Source organism: Schistocerca nitens, chromosome 2 (genome assembly GCF_023898315.1).
Source record: "Schistocerca nitens isolate TAMUIC-IGC-003100 chromosome 2, iqSchNite1.1, whole genome shotgun sequence".
Classification (NCBI taxonomy): domain Eukaryota; kingdom Metazoa; phylum Arthropoda; class Insecta; order Orthoptera; family Acrididae; genus Schistocerca; species Schistocerca nitens.
The window spans coordinates 1,253,260-1,277,540 of record NC_064615.1 but is presented as its reverse complement, the minus strand read 5'-3'; the positions used below and the strand labels follow the sequence as shown (position 1 = coordinate 1,277,540).

General features: G+C 44.1%; 1 protein-coding gene across 1 annotated transcript in view; it reads right to left on the bottom strand.

Moving 5' to 3' along the window:
• The window catches only part of LOC126237538 (uncharacterized), a 219,592-nt gene that overhangs the window by 120,084 nt on the left and 75,227 nt on the right, over positions 1 to 24,281 (bottom strand). The window contains exons 2-3 of the mRNA XM_049947724.1: positions 11,351 to 11,738; positions 1,900 to 2,037 (exon numbers count right to left, since the gene is read on the bottom strand). Coding sequence (XP_049803681.1) covers positions 1,900 to 2,037; positions 11,351 to 11,738 — 526 coding nt within the window. The remainder of the gene's footprint in view (positions 1 to 1,899; positions 2,038 to 11,350; positions 11,739 to 24,281) is intronic.

Sequence of the window (24,281 nt, the reverse complement as noted above, 5' to 3'; positions counted from 1 at the left end):
TGGCAAGTCGTTAATATACACTCCTGGAAATTGAAATAAGAACACCGTGAATTCATTGTCCCAGGAAGGGGAAACTTTATTGACACATTCCTCGGGTCAGATACATCACATGATCACACTGACAGAACCACAGGCACATAGACACAGGCAACAGAGCATGCACAATGTCGGCACTAGTACAGTGTATATCCACCTTTCGCAGCAATGCAGGCTGCTATTCTCCCGTGGAGACGATCGTAGAGATGCTGGATGTAGTCCTGTGGAACGGCTTGCCATGCCATTTCCACCTGGCGCCTCAGTTGGACCAGCGTTCGTGCTGGACGTGCAGACCGCGTGAGACGACGCTTCATCCAGTCTCAAACATGCTCAATGGGGGACAGATCCGGAGATCTTGCTGGCCAGGGTAGTTGACTTACACCTTCTAGAGCACGTTGGGTGGCACGGGATACATGTGGACGTGAATTGTCCTGTTGGAACAGCAAGTTCCCTTGCCGGTCTGGGAATGGTAGAACGATGGGTTCGATGACGGTTTGGATGTACCGTGCACTATTCAGTGTCCCCTCGACGATCACCAGTGGTGTACGGCCAGTGTAGGAGATCGCTCCCCACACCATGATGCCGGGTGTTGGCCCTGTGTGCCTCGGTCGTATGCAGTCCTGATTGTGGCGCTCACCTGCACGGCGCCAAACACGCATACGACCATCATTGGCACCAAGGCAGAAGCGACTCTCATCGCTGAAGACGACACGTCTCCATTCGTCCCTCCATTCACGCCTGTCGCGACACCACTGGAGGCGGGCTGCACGATGTTGGGGCGTGAGCGGAAGACGGCCTAACGGTGTGCGGGACCGTAGCCCAGCTTCATGGAGACGGTTGCGAATGGTCTTCGCCGATACCCCAGGAGCAACAGTGTCCCTAATTTGCTGGGAAGTGGCGGTGCGGTCCCCTACGGCACTGCGTAGGATCCTACGGTCTTGGCGTGCATCCGTGCGTCGCTGCGGTCCGGTCCCAGGTCGACGGGCACGTGCACCTTCCGCCGACCACTGGCGACAACATCGATGTACTGTGGAGACCTCACGCCCCACGTGTTGAGCAATTCGGCGGTACGTTCACCCGGCCTCCCGCATGCCCACTATACGCCCTCGCTCAAAGTCCGTCAACTGGACATACGGTTCACGTCCACGCTGTCGCGGCATGCTACCAGTGTTAAAGACTGCGATGGAGCTCCGTATGCCACGGCAAACTGGCTGACACTGACGGCGGTGGTGCACAAATGCTGCGCAGCTAGCGCCATTCGACGGCCAACACCGCGGTTCCTGGTGTGTCCGCTGTGCCGAGCGTGTGATCATTGCTTGTACAGCCCTCTCGCAGTGTCCGGAGCAAGTATGGTGGGTCTGACACACCGGTGTCAATGTGTTCTTTTTTCCATTTCCAGGAGTGTATATAAAAAACAATAAGGAACCCAAGAGTGAGCCCTGTGGCACACCGTTCTTGATACCTCCTTGCAGACTACCTGTACTGTTAATTTCAACCTTCTGCATTCTTCCAGTCAAGTATGAACTGAATCATTTGTGCTCTATCCCACTCATGCCACAATACTTAAGCTTATCTAGAAGAATTTCATGATTCACACATTGCTTGCGGATAATCAGAGTGATTCGAAGAAGAATCTATGGACATGAAGGTGCTTGTGTTGGCATTCAGATTACCAGTCCTCAGTTCTACCGAGGACATCTTGCATGTTATGGGACGACATATGCGCACTGTGGATTCACTGCAATTAATCTATGGTAATACCATTAGGTGCCATTTGAAATTATCTTTAGTGTATGTTTCTCCTACTTGCGCTAGTCAGAATATATCTGATTAAGAAACCATCCTTATGATGTAATTACTCACCCTTGTGTTCCGCAGTCCTCTCAGATAAATAATTGACCATCTGCTGTCCAGTCTCCTTCATCAGCACGAACATGTTCTTTATCTTCGTCGTAGTGAATGCTGGGCTCAACGTGGTCCGCATGTCGTGCCATTCCTTTCCTAAAAAGAGAGAAGACTCTGTGTTATTCTTCTGAGCAACCTTTTGTTTGTCTCCAAAATGGTCCCAGCAGAAACTACTAAGCTACTATCACTATTAGGTAAACAGGACGAAGAACAATTGGGACGTACCAGAATTTCCAGGAAAATGTTTCTGCAATAATCTGACACTGGGTACATGGATATAATCGCGTTTTATCGGAAACCTCCAAATACGATTTAGTTATCACGGTGTAGATGGTGCCAAGACCAAGTGACGGGGCCGCGCGGGATTAGCCGAGCGGTCTCAGTCGCTGCAGTCGTAGACTGTGCGGTTGGTCCCGGCGGAGGTTCCAGTCCTCCCTCGGGTATGGGTGTGTGTGTTTGTCCTTAGAAATATTTAAGAAAAGTAGTGTGAAAGCTTAGGGGCTGATGACCTTAGCAGTTAAGTCCCATAAGATTTCACACACATTTGAACATTTTTTGAACTATGTGACAGGAATACACAATAATAGGAAATAAGTGGTTTCGTGCCATTAACAATTCCGAGTCTTATCGATATAAGCCTAACAAAAAATACGTAAACTTCAAATGGGTCATCTTAAGGCTATTAATATCGAAGGAAGGCAACAATACTGGAGACATAACTGAAGTATGTGAGGTTTCTCTTCGTTGCTCACTTCGTTGATAACACTGGTCAACAAAATTTAAGTTTTTTAATGTTAAAAGAAGTATAATGGAAGAGTCTTTCTGAGTTTTTGTGCTGATCTCAAATCTTTTTTACATAACTTTCCCATTACCCACAATATGTGAATAATCACATTAATAACATCCGTGGCTAAATATGTAGCCTCAGCTGGCTTACATTCTACCTGTCCACAACGTTTCTGATGTAGGTGTTTGACTGTACTTTGCTTGGAGAACATCTTCCTTGAGTGACCAACAGTAGGCAGCCAACATAGTTGGCAGCCAACGATCTCAGTCATTCTTTCAGTGGTGCGACGATTAAAATGGGGCAGTTCTCGTGGGTTTTCCTTTGTAAAAGAAAGTTAAGAACAGATTGAAACATTTCTGCGTTTGCTTTCCTACCCTCAATTTCACTTCCTCTCTCAGGCGCTTGTGACTAGATACCAACCGTGGTGCCGCTAGCAGCCTTTACGTGCGACCAGACTTTCTGTGGGTTTTGTGAGAGACCATCTGACAGTACGGCTACTCTGCTAGCACAGTCATTGACAGCTTCACGCACTGCCCTCTTGACAGCCAATCGGGGTTCATTCAGCACCTTTCCACCTACAGCCCTATGCTTTGTTTCATATCTGTTACGCAGTAGTCTCTGTTTCTTCAGAAGTTTACCATGGAGATTCGCTCCTGTTATGAACAGTTCTACTGGGTACACATCTGGCCAGTCACGCAACTATTCCTTTACACTTGTCCCATAGTTCCCGTACATGCTTCTGCACTGTGCTGAAAGTTTCTAGTTCGAAATATGACACTACTGATTTTTTTATCTGGTTTACGGAACATCTGTATCTTTCTACTGGTTTTAGTTTCTCTTCATACTTTGTTAATCATTGCTGCCCCAACCGCGTCATGATCACTGATACCAGCTTCCTTCTGGACATCCTCAAAGAAGTCACGTCTGTTTGCTGTCATTAGATCCAACATATCTGCACCATGAGTGGGGTCGACAGCTTGTGGTCTAGTGGCTAGCGTTGGTGCCTCTGGATCACGGGGTTCCGGGTTCGATTCCCAGCCAGGTTGGGGATTTTCTCTCCCTGCGGACTGGGTGTCTGTGTTGTTCTCATCATTTTATCATTATCACCATCATCATTCGTGACAGTGGCTAAAATGGACTGAGTAAAGAAATTGAGCTGTGTGAAAAATTGGGACTTTGTATGGGCGCTGATGATGCAGTTGAGTGCCCAACAAAACCAAACTTCATCATCATCACCATAAGTGGGGTTCCGAACTATCTGTTCTAGGCAGTTTACAGAGACGGCATTTCGTAATGTTTCAAAGGATGTCTTATCTCGCCCACCACTAACAAAACTGTAATTTTTCAAATTGATTGCACAATGGAAAAACCTTCACCGATGACTAAGTATTATTGAGAAACTTACGTACAAGCTAAATAAAAATTGGAAATTTGTGGTCAGTTCCTATGGGACCAAACTGCTGAGGTCATCGGTCCCTAGGCTTACACACTACTCAATCTAACTTACGCTAAGGACAAAACACACACACACACACACACACACACACACACACACACACACACACACACACACACACACGAGCGCGCTCGAGGGAGGACACGAATCTCCGACGGGGGGAGCCGTGGGAACCATGGCAAGGCGCCCATAGACCACGCGGCTACACCGCGCAGCTCGTACAAGCGAACTGATGTTTTCGATTACATCAGGAGATGATACAGTTACCTTTTTAGAAAGATACAGTTACGTTTTTATAACCATCCCTGGTAATGAGTTTTGCCCAAACAATCTCAAATGCTTCTTCAGTTTCTATCTTGGTGGATCTGAGTTTCTTGTCCACTGCTACAAATACGCTACCTCCATTTCCTATTTACCTATCCTTTCGATACATATTTTAAATTTTCCCCAAAGTTCTGACCGCTATAAGTTTCAGGTTTCAAACAGTTCTCTGTACCTCTCTGTACTATGTGAGTTCCACTGCTTTTCAGGGGCGCTTCGAACTCTGGCACTTTGTTGCGAATGCTTTGGCAGCTAACCACTAGGATTTTAACCTTGTAAGCCTTGCCACCATGTCTGTTTAACGAGGTTTAAAATCTTTTGTTCTCCTTCTTTGGTCACTTTATATTTTGGAATAAGCATTTTTTGGCATTCGTCTGTTGTGTAGGCGGCTCAGTTGTATTAAGTTTTTTAATTGGTGTACTTTGCTCATGAAGTTTTGGTAGTTTTTATGGTTATTTAAATTTGGCCTGAAGTTTTTATCATTAGTCTTTATCCTACGGTCTTGCAAACAGTGATTGTGTGCGAATTATAATTGACATTTTTTACCATCACTGGTATTGTGCAGGATTGAAGTAAATTGTTATTCAACTATTCTTAATTGGCTTTAATCTAATTCAATCTCTGCAAAATAAATTCGTATGTTTTACGAGTGAATGAACTGTGCCAAATCCCCATTGATTTAGCCATTGCTCGTTTTCCTTTTGGCCAAATTAAGAGGCCGTATTTTCACATGTAATGTTTAGTTAAATCATAAGCTGTGCGAGTGAGGGCAGCCTCACCGAAAATAATTCTTCAGAAGGAAGAACTAAGATCCAGTTTTTTTGTAGCATAGTTAAGTAGTGTATTGTAGCCACACAGTGTACAGCAGTTCCTGGTTGTTCCACTTGCCCTAACAGTGTGTGGCAGTAGTGTTTGTACTTACATCTTAAGTAAGTTTTGATCAATGCAGCATTTACCTCAGTGCTCAAAATCTCGAAAACATAGTTCTGTCTGAGACCCATATTGTTCTTAACTTAATTGTGTAAAGGTCGAATTTACGTTTGGATTCGTGCCTCTATAGAATCCTATGGCACAAAACACTGGATTCCGAATCAGATCACAAAATGTATTCACCTATCATTGAAAGGCCCTCATTTGAACGCTAGGCTAGCTGTGGTCCACGTCACGTTATAAGTGAGGTGACAAGTGGTTTCATGTGTTTTCCTGATGGCCATCGAGCGTTATATTCAACAATTTTTTTGCTACACACGACCAGTTCCATCTCTTCAAAACTGATCTATTTTAACAGTCATTGCTGATCTCCGGATGGTAATGTATCCTTGTACAACGAGAAACGAGCTACAAGATCTTCATTCATAAAGTTATTCGTTGTCACAATCTCTGATGACGTGTGCATTAAGACCAGTGAAGTGTCCAACCTATTAGTTGTGTGCAGATTAAAGTGAGCGTTTCAAGCAGTAAAAATATTAAAACTTTATGGCAGTAAACGACTTATAAGCGAATTCTTCTGTGAAAAAATGTCAAATTTTTTCTTAAAAAAGTTAAGACAAGCCCAGCAAGTAACAACGTTCATACATGCACAGTAACAGCGTCAGAGAACCTGCATAAGTCAAGGAACAGTAGAAAAAATTAATGTCACATTTGGCCGAGCGGTTCTAGGCGCTTCAGTCCGGTATCGCGCGACTGCTACGGTCGCAGGATCGAATCCTGCCTCGGGCATGGATGTGTGTGATGTCCTTAAATTAGTTAGGTTTAAGTTCTAGGGTACTGATGACCTCAGATGGTGAGTCCCATTATGCTCAGAGCCATTTGAACCATTTATTAAAATGTCACTTTAAAATTATCGGGTGAACCGTTAAGCATGTTGAAATTATTCAGTCGGCAGAGCACTGTTCGAAAAAACACACTCTGATTCCAAATCCTAGCCTAAAGATCTAACATGTAATGTTGAATGTTGATTAGAGCAGTAGATGTTGTCCACTGCTTCACACTGAATCCGAGTGCAGAATGTCGTGTAGTCAGTAGAACTAGGCAAGTCCTGGAATAACATAAGATTAGTACCGAGACAGAATTTCTGAGGAAAAGTCCTCACGCGATAAAGTCAGTAGGAAGTATCCGTATTAACGGAGTGTGCCGGTTGGTTTGAATTCGCGCCTTAGCCAGCGACGGAAATAGTTGCTTTCGCTACTTCGCGGTTCGTTTGTCAGCCGTGTTTTGCACGCTTATATGGGACGGCGCTGTCGATGGCGGGTTAGCCGCCGCTACCTGTCGACCATATACGAAGGTCCGGACAGGTCTGTGTAATTCGTTGTTGAGTGGTGTTGTCCATCCCGAGTGTTCACTGGTTTGTTGCAGATGATGACATTGTTGACGGCGAAGTGGTTATATGTGTTCTAATTGCCGAGATACGACTTGGCAATTGCACACCTCTAATACAAGAAGATGAACTTTGCACGGCACACCGCCGCAATAAGGAGTCTGCTTTGCGTCGGCGTGGTGTATTTCCGGTAAGGACTAAGCGTAACTAAGGTTGCTTTGTGCCTAGCTGGTTGCTTGCTATCGACGACGGATACTAGGACTGGTCCATTATTAAGTTTTATGTTAGTTAGACTGTATTTTCTAAGATCGGTGAAACGCTGGTGTAAAGTTTCCGAAGGACGTCAGCCCCTCTCACCATCTCGGCCAGCACTGCTTTCTTCTGGGTGAAGAGGCTCAAATAGACCTGTAATTCGGAAAAAATGTCGTTTAAAAGTCTTTAATTGCATTAACCGGTTTTAGTTTTATATTCTGGAAAGTTACGGTTCAACTTTTTTTCATTTTTTCAGTTTTCGTCTTTTGCCCACTCTCAGTTCGATTACTACCTTTGCATTTTTTTCTCGTTGATAGCTTTCGTTGTAATGAAAGTTCGAGTCCTTACGAGACACACTGCAGTAATTCCTACATTCCTGGATACTTTTTATTTATGTCCTTTAACCCAACAAAATGAACTGCTGTGCTATTGTTGAAATTCTTTTCATTTTCAAAGCGAATTCCATAAATATTTCAGTTAGCGTAATTAAAGATCCACTTGAAATTGTTTGGAACCAGTTCTTTCCTGAAACATTTAAGTGATCAGTTATTTCACAACATAAATGTGCTAATTAACGTTTAAACTTATAAGCAAAATATCCTGCAATCTTCTTTAACTGCTCTATATTTTCCTTCAATGTGATGCTTCCTATTAGATGCAATTCTCAAATATGTTTTCCACCTCTCAAACCGTGTCTGCAACTTTTTTGCTATCGTATTCAGTTCCCTTTACACAATAAGTGTCTTGCTTCTCGGAAGATGACGCTTCTGTAGTCATAGTTCGTGTTTCCGCCAGTATATTAACAGTTAATGTATCAAATTCTTTCTCATTCTTTGATGTGCTACCTGACAGGATTGCGCCCGCATTGCGGCTCAAAATCAAAGTCTTAATTCTTTGGGGAACGGTGCTACGCAAAGAATGGTCATAGATAGGTAACGGAAAGTTGCAGCCTTTGCAATATCTTCAGGTGACCAGTTAATACCCTGTCCTTTCACGACCATTTGTTGACAGCCACAAAAAGAGCTCTGAATCACTTCCTGAACATGTTTTAATTTCATGCAACTCAAGGCTACAGCGAGGGACGATACTGTAAATCTGCATGCTTTTGCTCAAGGCCCTGTAGTAGTTGCTGCGTGAAGAGGCCGTCCGCATACCGACCAACAAGTGGATGTCACGCGACAATCACCGTTGATTCGCAGTTCCGAATATTGACAGCAATCAGCTGTAGAACGGAATGACAATGGAAATTTGAGCCGGATCGGTACTCGTAGCCGGATTGCAGCCTTGCGTGTCCGAAGGAACTTTGCATCGTAATTCAGAATAACCCAGGCACTGTAATATCACCCGTAGATTTACATCAGATTTTTGTTTCTGAATGTAATAAAGAAGAAGTATGTCAGATTGACCTTGGAAAAATTGATATCCAGCGTTCCACTCCCATTTCATCACTTACTGGTATAGAGGTGAGGTCCTTAGGAAATGAAGGTGGACATAATCATTAGAGTAAAATCTTTGGGATATAAGGCGATTAAAAATGCGACAGAATCATAAGGAAAGACTGACTCATAGGGGTTGCATAACGCCATACAGACAGTGCATAAAGGGTCTGCAGTTAGCTAAATGATCCGATGTACTGTGAGCTCCGCCTAGCCAGCAGAAGCAAACATACCACTATGGTGAGAAAGCAAGAGTTGCGTGAAAAAGAGACGGTCCGTGGAACACACTGCGTCACTGGAAGCCAATGAGATGCCTAGAATTAGACGAGATATAATAAGACAAAGAGCAGATCTCTCCATTGTGAAACACACAAGATCAGAAGGGGCAACGTGCGTCCAATGAAAAGCAAGGATCATTCGACATCACGCCACGCCAGGAACAGGCGAGGTTGAAGAAGAAATTTGGCAGAACCACAAGACACAGTCCTCATGGTCAGTCGGACACTTTCTGAACTTGGTCAGCGTCTCAGTTATGCACTAAGCTCTCATCCCAAGTTTTCTCAGCCTAGGGTCACTCGGAGAACAGCTCAGAATCCAGACTGCATTTACTCAGATAATTTATCTTCAGTGCCTGATGCTCGTGTAAACTTAGGGAACTTTGGCCGCAATAATGGATCCCTCAGTCTTCAGAAGAAGTACGTGTGATTCTGTAGGGAATTGTGTGATGGAGAGGGGCAGATATATCAATTGGAGGAAATGGACCGTGATCCTAGATAACAGAACGCAGCATGTCATTCTCAATGGAGAGAAGTCTTCCGAAGTAAGAGTGATTTCAGGTGTATTGCAGGGGAGTGTCATAGGACCGTTGCTGTTCACAATATACATAAATGACCTTCTGGATGACATCGGAAGTTCACTGAGGCTTTCTGCAGATGATGCTGTGGTGTATCGAGAGGTTGTAACAATGGAAAATTGTACTGAAATGCAGGAGGATCTGCAGCGAATTGACGCATGGTACATTGAATGGCAATTGAATCTCAATGTAGACAAGTGTAATGTGCTGCGAATACACAGAAAGATAGATCCATTACCATTTAGCTACAAAATAGCAGGTCAGCAACTGGAAGCAGTTAATTCCATAAATTATCTGGGAGTACGCATTAGGAGTGATTTAAAATGGAATGATCATATAAAGTTGATCGTCGGTAAAGCAGATGCCAGACTGAGATTCATTGGAAGAATCCTAAGGAAATGCAATCCGAAAACAAAGGAAGTAGGTTACAGTACGCTTGTTCGCCCACTGCTTGAATACTGCTCAGCTGTATGGGATCCGTACCAGATAGGGTTGATAGAAGAGATAGAGAAGATCCAACGGAGAGCAGCACGCTTCGTTACAGGATCATTTAATAATCGCGAAAGCGTTACGGAGATGATAGATAAACTCCAGTGGAAGACTCTGCAGGAAGACAGTCAGTACCTCGGTACGGGCTTTTGTTAAAGTTTCGAGAACATACCTTCACCGAAGAGTCAAGCAGTATATTGCTCCCTCCTACGTATATCTCGAGAAGAGACCACGAGGATAAAATCAGAGAGATTAGAGCCCACACAGAAGTATACCGACAATCCTTCATTCCACGAACAATACGAGACTGGAATAGAAGGGAGAACCGATAGAGGTACTCAAGGTACCCTCCGCCACACACTGTCAGGTGGCTTGCGGAGTATAGATGTAGATGCAGATGTAGATCCAGAAACCAGGGAGTTGAAAGTTATAAGCCCAAATCGCTCTGATACCTCTGACAGTGGAATACAAGCTCCGGTGCTGCTGCAGGTGGGGTGGGGACCAAAACAGGAAAAAAGGCTATTGAACATGAGCACCAAAATGCATATCTTCAGAGTTATGAGCACATTTTCATTTTCGATACTGTCAAACACTACTCTTCTACTGATCTAGAGCCCTTAGATCTTAAGGTATTCACCTTAGAACCTATATTTACTGATCATATTTTCCTTGTTTTGGTCCATACCACCACATAGCAAAAATATGAAGCAAAGATGTTGCAGTAGATGAGATATTTCACAGTATCTAAAGTTAATAAGTGCTCATAGTCCTTAAGATATGAATTGTAGAGGCCATGTTTACTAGGAAATTTTTTTCTTTTTTCTGTTCATACTACCACCTCTGAAATTCGCGTATGCTACAATCTTAGCAACAGCTGCACCGTTATGTGTAGTTCACTGTCACACGTATCAATGATTTTCGCTTATAACTTTCGACTTGGTCGTTGCCTCAAATTGATGCATTTATCCTCCTCCATAATCCCAGAAAGTTTTTTACATCAGTGCATCATCCTGTATAAAATGTCGGAACTGAATGGTTATCACTGTTTCTGTGCTTGCACTTGACAGCTCTTGCGAGAACATGGCAGCTGGTAGACATACTTATTGCCAGCTGTAGGCGTCATCCGTCAGAATAGTGATCCTGATTTTTCAGGCCTATCTGAATAATTGTAATACTGTTTTACTCTCCAGAGTGCCCGTCCCATTCTTGGTGTGTACCTCACCAGCGCATTACTAAAGGGACTATAAGACACCTTTTAAAGACTCCCTCACACTTGGCCAAACGGGTGATTTTTGTCTGTGACCCAACCCTCGGCAGCACCCTCGCTCGGATCAGGACGAAAATCTGGCCAGTATGTTTTTATAAGTCTAAACCAGCTTGAAAGACTTTATGGCTACTGTTCTTAAGTTTATATGACATGAAAAACTTTCGTAGCAATGGAAGTTATTCTTATAAACGATGGGAACTGAAAGAAAGGAATTGCCGTTATTAATTTTACCGTTCAAGGAGATTAACATCTTCTGCAGCAGATTGTCGTTGCTGTCAGCGTTGATCATGTCGTTGTGGTCGGTAAAGTGATCAAAATCCTTGACGGTAATGGTGCGAATGATCTCTGGATCCGTCACCATGACGAAGGGCGTCCCGAAGAAGTAGACTCCTGCGTACTGATATTTCCGGAACCTGTTGTACAGTGCGATCGAGAGATCTGCCCGAGACTTCCTGCCGAGCGCCATGTCCAGCATGTTTCCGACGAAGGGCAGAGGCGGTGCGTGGGGCAGGCCGCGGCGCGAGAAGTGCGTGTGGTGGCGGTACCAGCGGAGGGCGGCCAGCACCAGCACGCCCGACACCACAGACCAGCACAGCGTCCACCAGTCCGGGACCATGCTCTGGAAAAAGTGTGCGAGAAACGGCCGTGTTAGTCTGTTCCAGCGTACACGAACATTTACAAGGGTTCGAAAGCACTCTCGTAACAAAAACTTCATTTCTGGAGCTTGTTTCTCCTTATAAAATATCAAGTTGTAAAAGACATTATGACGACATTCACTCAGTAACCATAACACCGTAGTGGACTCGGTTTTACCAGTACTCTGTAGCTTGGAGAGCCCAAATTATTCTCACATACCTGACAGCAACTGTTACATAAGCACAAGCTGATTGCTGATTAGTATTGAAAGGTGGCGAACCTGTTGGTGTCGTCGACTTTCACATTACTGATATTTGATGCAAATTATATATGTGAAATATGGATAGAATTAATACGTTTTAAAAATAGCATATTCGTTTATTTTTGTTGAAGATTATCCGATAGTGATTGCCACTACTTTAAGTACTTGTAGGCGTTTTATTTCTTGAGAATTTCGTTTGGCTCAGCTAGCATTTTCACAGACAGCAGATCAAATTTGGCGATGGGCACCATTAACTTAATGCGGGTTGTAAAAGGTGACGCTGATGGGAGGTAGGATAGCATTCACCGAAGGCTGTTGGGTCTACTGGGCACGATAAATAACGGGTAGACCGTTCGCCGAGTGCAAGTCTTTCGATTTGACGCCACTTCGGCCACTTGCGCATCGATGGGGATGAAATGATGATGATTAGGACAACACAACACCCAGTCCCTGAGCGGAGAAAATCTCCAACCCAGCCGGGAATCGAACCCGGGCCCTTAGGATTGACATTCTGTCGCGCTGACCACTTTTTCTTTTTTCTTTTTTAAGCTCATTCTGTTCGCTTTTGTTCGTTGCGTCTGCTCGGGGCGGACGTCTTAAGACATCCCTTTAAGTTCGTCGATGATCGATTAACTCAGTTTTTTTATTACAGAGGCCACGTAACCCTCTGACCGAACACGCTGAGCTACCGTGCCGGCACCACTGAGCTACCGGGCACGATGTGTGGACGCGCACTGCAAGCCGACACAATGCAGACAGCAGGCAACGCTCCAGGCGTCTGGACGGCCTCAGAGAAGTCTTTGCAATCCTGCACGAGACGGCTGCCGCTCCCATGTTCCTAAGGCGTTTTTCTGCGGTGAGGGCGTTGCAAAGTAGAGTAATGGTCCCAGAAGGCGGGCAGCTACGAGCCTCGGGCGGAGAATGCAGAGAAGACGACATCAATCCTCCAGTAGGAGAGCAATGTACCGGTGGCAGGCTCTGTGAAAGCTACAGGTATTTATGGCTCTATACTCTCGGAACAACAAGGCAGGCGAGGTGTGAGGTGAGACTGCAACTTTTTTATCCCAAAAACAGCTGTATTTGGCCCCTCATATACATAAAGCGAATACGAGTCTCAGAAGGGTTGCGAGAAACTTGCTGTAACACAATACTGCGCTCCTTTGAGGCACCGACAGGACAGAGCCAAAACAAATTGGTTTCTTCCGTTGTAGGCCTCTGGGCGCAAAAAGCCGGGAATTTCGTTGTTCAACCAGGTCTGATGTAGTAGTTGTGGAAAATTATTGAGAAGTGGGAGGACGCTCCAAGAGAATTTACAGTTGTCATTGGATGACTGCTCATTAGAGGCTAGCACTGTCTCTCGAAGAAGGGGCGGATGTTGCGAGGGAAGACAGAAGGGACTAAGGACACTTCTTCCGCTGCTACTGAGAGGACCACTTTGAATTCTGCTCGCACAATTCATTTTGCAGCTCCAACTGGAGGATGATGGAAGTTTGCCTTAGATAGCTTTTCGCGATTCAGAGGCATAACAGCCGATACAGTGGCCACTGACTCCAGCGCTGGAGGACAACGCAACATGCTGATTTTTGTTCTAAAGAAAAGGTGAGATCTACAATCGGCTTCGTCTTGTGCAGGTCGCAATGTACTCAGTAAACCTTAGAGTGTTAATGTACAGGAGAAAGACACCCCTCTGGCATGCCTGATTTTTCGGACTCAAATTTTGCAAATCACTATCATCAAATCGCAGAAACCGTTCAGTGTGCTAATAATGTAGTAACCAAACTATTCGGTTCCTTGTCTTGAATTTCCGCCAGCCATATTTTCTGGTACCTCTTTCATATTCTTGTGTCAATTTGTCAGTGATTAGAACGTTATTAAACATCTTCGTGTTGTATTTCAGTCCAACTACCGCACTCGTTTTGTGTGCCGACTTATAATAAACAACAGAACTTATGTAACTTTGACTTTCATCAGATATGTATCTCATCTGGTCAAAAATTAAATTACAGTGCTACTATTCCACCATCCTTTTGAAGTCTGTAGAGGCACTATTTAGGATTGATTAAAAACCTTTGTGTAACAAATCATAGTTTAGTCTTCATTGGGCATCTGTGTACTGATACAGGTTAGTTACCTAAAGGCGTAGGTGGTGGCTAGTATAGTATGCAGTGTGCTTCAGAAAGATTAATCCAAATTCACAATGGGATTTTTCATCTCAGTTGTTGTTGTTGTGGTCTTCAGTCCTGAGACTGGTTTGATGCAGCTCTCCATGCTACTCTATCCTGTGCAAGCCTCTTCGTCTCCCAGTATCTACTGCAAACTACATCCTTCTGAATCTGCTTAGTGTATTCGTCTCTTGGTCTCCCCCTACGATTTTTACCCTCCACAATGCCCTCCAATACTAAACTGGTCATCCTTTGATGCCTCAGAACATGTCCTACCAACCGATCCCTTCTTCTAGTCAAGCTGTGCCACAAACTTCTCTTCTCCCCAATCCTATTCAACACTTCCTCATTAGTTATGTGATCTACCCATCTAATCTTCAGCATTCTTGTGTAGCACCACATTTCGAAAGATTCTATTCTCTTCTTGTCCAAAATACATATCGTCCATGTTTCACTTCCATACATGGCTACACTCCATACAAATACTTTCAGAAACGACTTCCTAACACTTAAATCTATACTCGATGTTAACAAATTTCTCTTCTTGAGAAACGCTTTCCTTGCCATTGCCAGTCTACATTTTATATCCTCTCTACTTCTACCATCATCGGTTATTTTACTCCCTAAATAGCAAAACTCCTTTACTACTTTAAGTGTCTCATTTCCTAATCTAATTCCCTCAGCATCACACGACTTAATTCGACTACATTCCATTGTCCTCGTTTTGCTTTTGTTGATGTTCATCTTATATCCTCCTTTCAAGACACTATTCATTCCGTTCAACTGCTCTTCCAAGTCCGTTGCTGTCTCTGACAGAATTACAATGTCATCGGCGAACCTCAAAGTTTTTATTTCTTCTCCATGGATTTCAATACCTACTCCGAATTTTTCTTTTGTTTCCTTCACTGCTTGCTCAATATACAGATTGAATAACATTGGGGAGAGGCTACAACCCTGTCTCACTCCCTTCCCAACCATTACTTCCCTTTCACGCCCCTCGACTCTTATAACTGCAATCTGGTTTCTGTACAAATTGTAAATAGCTTTTCGCTCCCTGTACTTTACCCCTGCCACCTTCAGAATTTGAAAGAGAGTATTCCAATCAACATTGTCAAAAGATTTGGTTCAAATGGCTCTGAGCACTATGGGACTCAACTGCTGAGGTCATTAGTCCCCTAGAACTTAGAACTAGTTAAACCTAACTAACCTAAGGACATCACAAACATCCATGCCCGAGGCAGGATTCGAACCTGCGACCGTAGCGGTCTTGCGGTTCCAGACTGCAGCGCCTTTAACCGCACGGCCACTTCGGCCGGCCGTCAAAAGATTTCTCTAAGTCTACAAATGCTAGAAACGTAGGTTTGCCTTTCCTTAATCTAGCTTCTAAGATAAATCGTAGGGTCAGTATTACCTCACGTGTTCCGATATTTCTACGGAATCCAAACTGATCTTCCCCGAGGTCGGCTTCTACTAGTTTTTCCATTCGTCTGTAAAGAATTCGCGATAGTATTTTGCAGCCGTGACTTATTAAACTGATAGTTCGGTAATTTTCACATCTGTCAACAGCTGCTTTCTTTGGGATTGGAATTATTGTATTCTTCCTGAAGTCTGAGGGTATTTCGCCTGTCTCATACATCTTGCTCACTAGATGGTAGAGTTTTGTCAGGACTGGCTCTCCCAAGGCTGCAAGTAGTTGTAATGGAACGTTGTCTACTCCCGGGGCTTTTATCTCAGTGAAGAAACGAAATTGTGGTAAATTTAAACTTACACAAAAGACCAAAAGTTTCTAATTACTAAGTGACATTGTCAAGGTGGGGAGAAGCGACCTCAAACATATTTCTACTATCAAAAATATTTTTAAAAAATTGTACGAAACTTTAAATTGTCTTGATCGCAGTTAGATAACAATAATAAAATAAATAGTTTCGGTCGGAAAACTTCAATCATCTTCATATCTGAAAGATAATCAGACGGAAAGTTGTACTAAGTGACAAGGATTTCTGCGTTGATATTACAGAGAAATTTTATCACAGTAACTGGAGAGATAAAACATACCCAATTCGGCGAGAAATTAGTGTAGCCGTAAGTGAAATGGACAGAACACAATAGAATAGCAGAAATCATTCCCACCAAAAATATACAAAATGAACACTTGTGTACCATAGTGGAATCTCACGAATGAGATATGTGCATATCAACAGAAGAGCAAGAAAGTGCTTCTGTACCCATAAAAGGAAACAAAAACGTGGCTCAGGATTTACCGAAATAAAATATAAAATAGTCTGTTATTCTAAATGGAGAAGTTGTTATTGCCATCTACATTTGCATTTATACTCCGAAATCTACCGTAAGATGCGTAGTGGAGGGTACTCTGTACCACTACTATTAATTTCCTTTTCTGTTCCAGTTGTATAGAGAGCGAAAGAAAAACAGCTTCTATTTGCCTCCGTATGAGCCCTAATTACTCGTATCTTCGTGGTCTTCACTCGCATTGAATGTTGGTGGCGGTAGAATCGTTGTAAAGTCAGCTTCAAATGCAGGTCCTTCAAAATTTTCTCAATAGCTTTCTTCGAAAAGAACTTCACCTTCCCTCCAGGTGTTCCCATTTGATTTTCCAAAACATCTCCGTAGCACCTTTGTTCGAAGCTAACGATAACAAGTCGGGCAGCTCGCCTCAGAAGTGCCTCGGTGTCTTCGTTTAATCCGACCTGGTACGTATCCCAAACACTCGAGCAGCATTCAAAAATAGGCCGCACCAGCGTCCTATACGCGGTCTCCTTTACAGGTGAACCACACTTTCCCAAAATTCTCCCAATGAGCCGAAGTCGGCATTTCGCCTTCCCTACCACAACCCTAACATGGTTGTTCCATTTCATGTCACTCTGCGACGTAATTCCCAGATATTCATACGATGTGACTAAATCAAGCGGGACACTACTAATGCTGTATCCAAACATTAAGGGTTTGTTTTTCGTAATTATCCGCATTAACTTACATTTTTCTGCATTTGGAGATAGCTGCCATTCATTATACCAACTATACATTTTGTGTAAGTCATATTGCATCCAGCAAACACCCTGTCCATCAAATCATTTATGTTTCTAAAGAATAACAGTGCTCCTGTCACACTTCCATGCGGCCTCATTGTAATACCCTTGTCTCTCAACAGTAAGACGCCGACATACTGGGTTCTTTAGTCAAGAAGTCTTCGAGCCCTGACGTATCTGGGAACTTATACCGTATGTTCATACCGTCGTTAAGTCTGCAACGGAGCTTCGTTTCAAAACTTTTCCAGAAATCTATGAATGGGGAATCTGCCTGTTGTCCCTGAGCCATAGTCCGCAGTATATCATGTGAGAAAAGCGCAAGCTGAGTTTCGCACAATCGATGCTTTGTAAAACCGTGCTGGTTCGTGGACATAAGCTTCTCGGTTAGTTCTTCTGCCCTCCCTATACACCAAGGCCACCTGTGTTTTCTCCAGTCGCTTGAGACTTTGCTCCGGGCGGGAGATTCGCGATATATGCAAGCTACGTAGGGGGTCAATGCCGCAGAATACTTTGTAAAAGCGAAGTGGGATTCCGTCCGGAACTGGCAACTTACTTGTTTTCCATTATTTCAGTTGTTTCAATACTCCAGGGATGCTTGTTACTATGTCGTCCATACTAGAGTCTGATTTATGGTTGACGACGGTATGTTCGTACGATTCTCCTACGTGAACGGTTTCTTTAATGATAAACCTGAAACCGCGGCTTTCGTTTCGATATCTTAACTGCCACACCAACCTCGTTAACAAGTGACTGTACGGAAGTCTTAGACCCGCCTAGCGATTTTATACAGGACCAGAATTTTCTCGGATTCTCTGTCAGACCTTCTGCTACGTATGATGGTGGTAGCTGTTGTAAGCTTCGTGCAAATCACTTTTCAGACGAACGAGTTTCTACCAAACTTTGCTCGTCATCTGCGCGTTCTCTTTTGAATCGAGACTGCAACAGCCTCTGCTACCTCACAATTTTCCGAATTTTTCAGTGGAATACAAAGACTGAAAATGAGTCGGTGATCATATTTTCGCACTTTATTTTACAGGTTCGTCCTGATCACAGAAACTTTTACACTTCACTATTACCGGTTTCGGCTACTGCCATCTTCAGATCTGTTTCAAACAAAAACGACGTGTAACCAACTAAGTTCAGTTTGCTGACGCTAAATCTATAAAAGGCCCGGTGCTACACAAAGATAAAAAGTGTTTACATGATTATAATCTATCAACATCAAAGTAAACAAGTAGGTATATAGTAAGTTCTGGTGATGATGAGAATGAGTGTGGTTGTGTGTGCGTGATTAGACAAGCACCACAGGCAAACGGATATAAGGATCGTGATATAATGAAACTTTATAATAAACTAGAAATCAAAAATATGTGAATATGTGACAAGGAGACAACAGAACCAGAGAGCAACCAGTTTGTGGCTATGACGCACAATGGTGCATTTTCCGACAGAACTGCACAGTCTTTCAGAAAAACGAAAATAAAAATTGTATTTCAAACGAAATGCACAACTGGTTGTACGCTACGTCACAAGCTGGCAACAACAGTAACAAATATTTGAAATCTGGTGTCCATAATATCAGCTGCCAAGAACGTGACAAGTTTTATATCGATCAGACAGGAAGCAATTTAAAGACTTGTTTTAGAGAGCATACGTATAACCAAAGTAAGAGCGCTTTCGGTACACATTTGGACAGAGAAAAACATCCAGTATGAAACATAGAGAATAACGTAAAAGTATTGCATAGGGAGCCAAAGGGGGTTACTGAATCTACTCGAGGAAACGGAGATTTATGTACACATAAAATGCCGGAATTACTGCCGAATGAACAGAATGGGTGTAACCTAAATGCTTACTTTGGTGTATTCAGAAACCTAGTGGGTTGGGCAGCGTCGAGCGCCCCATACGCAGACTGGGCCTTCCTCCAGAAGTTCCGCCACAGAGAGGCCACAACGAGCCGCCACTGAGATCCCACTCCGAACGTACTATCGACTATCGATTGTTTAATTGTTAATTAATAGTTAATGTTTCGTTAATTACCTCACAATTACGGTTGCGGTAGTTGATTTGTCATAATGCAAGATTTCATTTTATACACTACTGGCCATTAAAATTGCTACACCAAGAAGAAATGCAGATGATAAACGGGTATTCATTGGACAAATATATTATACTAGAACTGACATGTGATTACATTTTCACGCAATTTGCGTGCATAGATCCTGAGAAATCAGTACCGAGAACAACCACCTCTGGCCGTAATAACGGCCTTGATACACGTGGGCATTGAGTCTAACAGAGCTTGGATGGTGTGTACAGGTACAGCTGCCCATGTAGCTTCAACACGATACCACATTTCATCAAGAGTAGTGACTGGCGTATTGTGACGAGCCAGTTGCTCGGCCACCATTCACCAGATGTTTTCAATTGGTGAGAGATCTGGAGAATGTGCTGGCCAGGGCAGGAGTCGAACATTTTCTGTATCCAGAAAGGCTCGTACAGGACCTGCAACATGCGGTCGTGCATTATCCTGCTGAAATGTAGGGTTTCACAGGGATCGAATGAAGGGTAGAGCCACGGGTCGTAATAACACATCTGAAATGTAACGTCCAGTGTTCAAAGTGCCATCAATGCGAACAAGAGGTGACCGAGACGTGTAACCAATGGGACCGCTTACCATCACCCCGGGTGATACGCCAGTATGGCGATGACGAATACACGCTTCCAATGTGCGTTCACCGCGATGTCGCCAAACACGGATGCGACCAACATGATGCTGTAAACAGAACCTGGATTCCTCCGAAAAAATGACGTATTGCCATTCGTGCACCCAGGTTCGTCGTTGAGTACACTATCGCAGGCGCTCCTGTCTGTGATGCAGCGTCAAGCGTAACCGCAGCCATGGTCTCCAAGCTGACAGTCCATGCTGCTGCAAACGTCGTCGAACTGTTCGTCCAGATGGTTGTCTTACAAACGTCCTCATCTGTCGACTCAGGGATCGAGACGTGGCTGCACGATCCGTTACAGCCATGCTGATAAGATGCCTGTCATCTCGACTGCTAGTGATACGAGGCCGTCGGGATCCAGCACGGCGTTCCGTATTACCCTCCTGAACCCACCGATTCCATGTTCTGCTAACGGTCATTGGATCTCGACCAACGCGAGCACCAATGTCGCGATACGATAAACCACAATCGGGATAGGCTACAATCCGACCTTTATCAAAGTCGGATACGTGATGGTACGCATTTCTCTTCCTTACACGAGGCATCACAACAACGTTTCACCAGGCAACACCGGTCAACTGCTGCTTGTGTATGAGAAATCGGTTGGAAACTTTCCTCGTGTCAGCAAGTTGTAGGTGTCGCCACCGGCGCCTACCTTGTGTGAATGCTCTGAAAAGCTATCATTTGCGTAACACAGCATCTTCTTCCTGTTGGTTAAATTTCGCGTCTGTAGCGGGTCATCTTCGTGGTGTATCAATTTTAATGGCCAGTAGTGTAGATCTGATTTTAATCTTATACTGTTTATACTGGCATTTACACAATTGTATGTTTTATTTTGCTAGGCTAGGAGCTTCACATCATTAGTATTTGCACTTCGTATGTGGATACTGAGTATGGATCTAATTCCACGTACAGTACGGCAGTACATGTTTTATTGTCAGACGCTCGTTTTGCCATGTGAAGTAATTTTAATTAATGACTACGCATACCACATTTTAACCATTACAGTTGCGATAATGGTTAATCATGTACCACACTATAGTGGCCTCTGCTGGCCTCAGTTTCTTTGAATAAGTACCAGGCGCATTCTCATCATCACCAGCACTTACTATCTACCTACATGTTTAGTTTGACGTCGATACTACATCAAAATATTTTATGGTATATATGGATGGTATTCATAGCTGTTAATCATGTAAACACGTTTTATCTTTCTTGTGTAGCACCAGGTCTTTTATATATTTAGCGTCAGCAAACTGAACTTAGTTGAACTGTTCTCGGGTATCCGACAGGGTAGCGTCGTAATTTCTCCACAATATTTCGGCAGACGTACACGCTGCCATCTTCAGGTGGCTCCTGACGAATGCTGTGCTGTTCCTCTCGGCGCCCTATATATACACTAGCCGTTACCCCCTCCACCGTTCCTCTACTGGTGTCTTTGGTGCGGCCGGCGCGGCGGCTACTGGAGGTGGTGGGGGAAGCGGCGCCTGAGTCTGAACTGGGGTCTGCAGTCTGCCTGCCGCCGCCGTCGGGGGTGGTCCTCGATCTCTGGGACCGCATCTTTCTCTCCAGGCTGAGTGCAGGGTTCAAACCTTGACCAAGTTGAAGGCCGCTGTCTTTATTAATTAGATCGTCCTTTTCGGATTTCGATGGCGTCTTCAATAACGCAGTCCCAGAAGTAGGAGAATTGACAGAGTATTTTTGTTTTTTCGTAGTCCATAGTATGGAGAGTCTTTATACAATGGGCAGACACGTCTGATTTAGTGGCCTGGCGTAATTCGGTGTGGCACTTGTGTTCGCGGCACCTCTCTTCTACAGTGCGGACTGTCTCCCCAATGTATGACTTTCCGCACTGACAGGGAATTTGATAAACGCCTGGTTTTCTAAGGCCTAGGTCATCTTTCACTGACCCCAGTAGAGTCACGGTTTTTGCTGGTCTTGAACTCTATTGCCGTCGGTGACCTTTGTGTCGGTACTCCACTGGTGTTTTTATTTTAGGGGTGAAAATGATGAACCCAACTGTCATAACATGACACTATTTTTTCAAGGAACTTTTCATCCTCACGCTAAAAACGCTAAAGAAACTCGCAGGTGTCCAGTCCGCTCTGTTTCATGTCAGGAGTGAACACTGAGACACGCACTTAATGCACGCAGTTTTCTGTACCACAGTTGTGCAGTGATGGACTGTACACGCTCTCGTGGTATGTCACACTTAGCTGAGACCTGTGTCTGTGTCACTTCTGAGATGAGTTGATCAACCAGATTCCGATGAGTATCGTCGGTTGCCGTACGTGGTTGTCCACCCCAAGCTCCGTCACAGACACACAGGTGAGCGCCATCGATTCCTTTGTTACGAGCTCTAACAATCCAACGTCGCTCACTATACTTTTTGTCGATGCAGTCACTCAGCTTCCGTTATTCTATGGATTTCAACTGGAGGTACGCATTCAGCGGTTAGAAACTAGATTACAACACGTTGTTTCTCACGCACCGACATATTTGTTGGACGCCGCCACGTTACACGCTATAATTCGGAGCGGTCTAGAGGCAGACGACTGCAGTCTGCGTCAGCGCAGCGAGAAAGTCGACCGAGTTATACGCATGACATGTAATACCTCAACCGATATCGAGGACAGAATAAAAAATTCCGAGTCAACATGCCCTCCTACATTTTGAAATAGAAACTGCTGGAAACTAAAACAAATTACAATTTCAAATGGTTCAAATGGCTCTGAGCACTATGGGACTTAACATCTTAGGTCATCAGTCCCCTAGAACTTAGAACTACTTAAACCTAACTAACCTAAAGACATCACACACGTCCATGCCCGAGGCAGGATTCGAACGTGCGACCGTAGCAGTCCCGCGGTTCCGGACTGCAGCGCCTAGTACCGAAATTACAATTTCGTGACAGATAAAATTTTTAAGAAACTTAGTTCATTTGCAAATATCGCTTGGTCCACGTAAAAGACCTTATGTTTCAAGGTTGTTGCATGGCTTAACTGTCCACGTATTGTTACAGTTCTAAAAATAGATAGCATTTTACTCTGTACGTACCTGAAACATTAGCAATGTATTTCAGACATCTTTAATATACTCAGCACTTACTTACTTTGAACGCGAAATATTTACAAATGCTGCGCAAAACACAAAATCAGTCTAACAACAACAACTGTAGAAGATGGCGGACACTGCTTATGGTGCTCTTATTGCGCTTTCATTCATGTGGCTGTAAGGTCAGTCACTAGACTGAAGTACCGACCGAAAAAACTAGGTACAGCACTGCCCGCTATATAAGAGCGTTGGAACTTAAATAGTGGCAACTATTTATTCACAACCGATACAAAGGAGTTACATGTTTGCACCTGTTACTGTCCTTCAAAGTAGTCACCAGCGTTGTGTAGAACCCGTTGCCCGTTCCCAGCGATGTGGAAGGCGTAGTATACCGTTAGCAGAGCCTGTTCTGTTCATGGTGCGAATGGAGCGGTCTAAAATTATGGTGATTCTCGATGTGATGGTGTTTTCCAAACGCATTATGTTCCTCCACGGCAGACCGTCAATGCACAGTATTACTGTCCGTTTTTGGAGCATCGCCTGCAACCAGCTTTGCCAAAGAAGCGGCGACACTTTCTGCGCAACCCACCCATAATTTTGCACGACAATGCGCGGGCGCATACAGCGCAAGCTGTGGCTGCTCTGTTCGGTCGATGGGACTGGGAAGTACTGTACCATCCACCATACTCCCCGGACTTAAGTCCTTGTGACTCTGATTTTATTCCGAAGATGAAGGAACCACTTCGTGGCATTCGCTTCACAACCGTTCCAGAGATTCGACAGGCAATAGGCCGCTCCATTCGCACCATTAACAGAACAGGCTGTGCTAACGCTATACTACGCCTTCCACATCGCTGGGAACGGGTTCTACACCACGCTGGTGACTACTTTGAAGGACAGTAACAGGTGCAAACATGTAACACTTTTGTATCGGTTGTGAATAAATAGTTGCCACTATTTAAGTCATAACCCGCGTAATAAGTAGCAGTAAGATAAAATTCAAAATTTCCCGTCATTAGAGTTGCGTCAGAAATGGGAGGAAGTTTCGCAGTACACAGCGAAGTCACATATCGATCATGATAAAGTCGCGATACGGACTCGGTAAAACTGTGCGGAGGCCGGTTACAGTTTTCGCGAGTGTATACATCTGTTTCCCATTCAGACTTTTATTTGACGCGAATATGTACTGGACGGACATTAATTAACAAAAAACTCTTAATTGTGAAGGAAACATTTTGCTAAAGGCAAGTTGGTAACGAAAGCGTCTCGAATCAA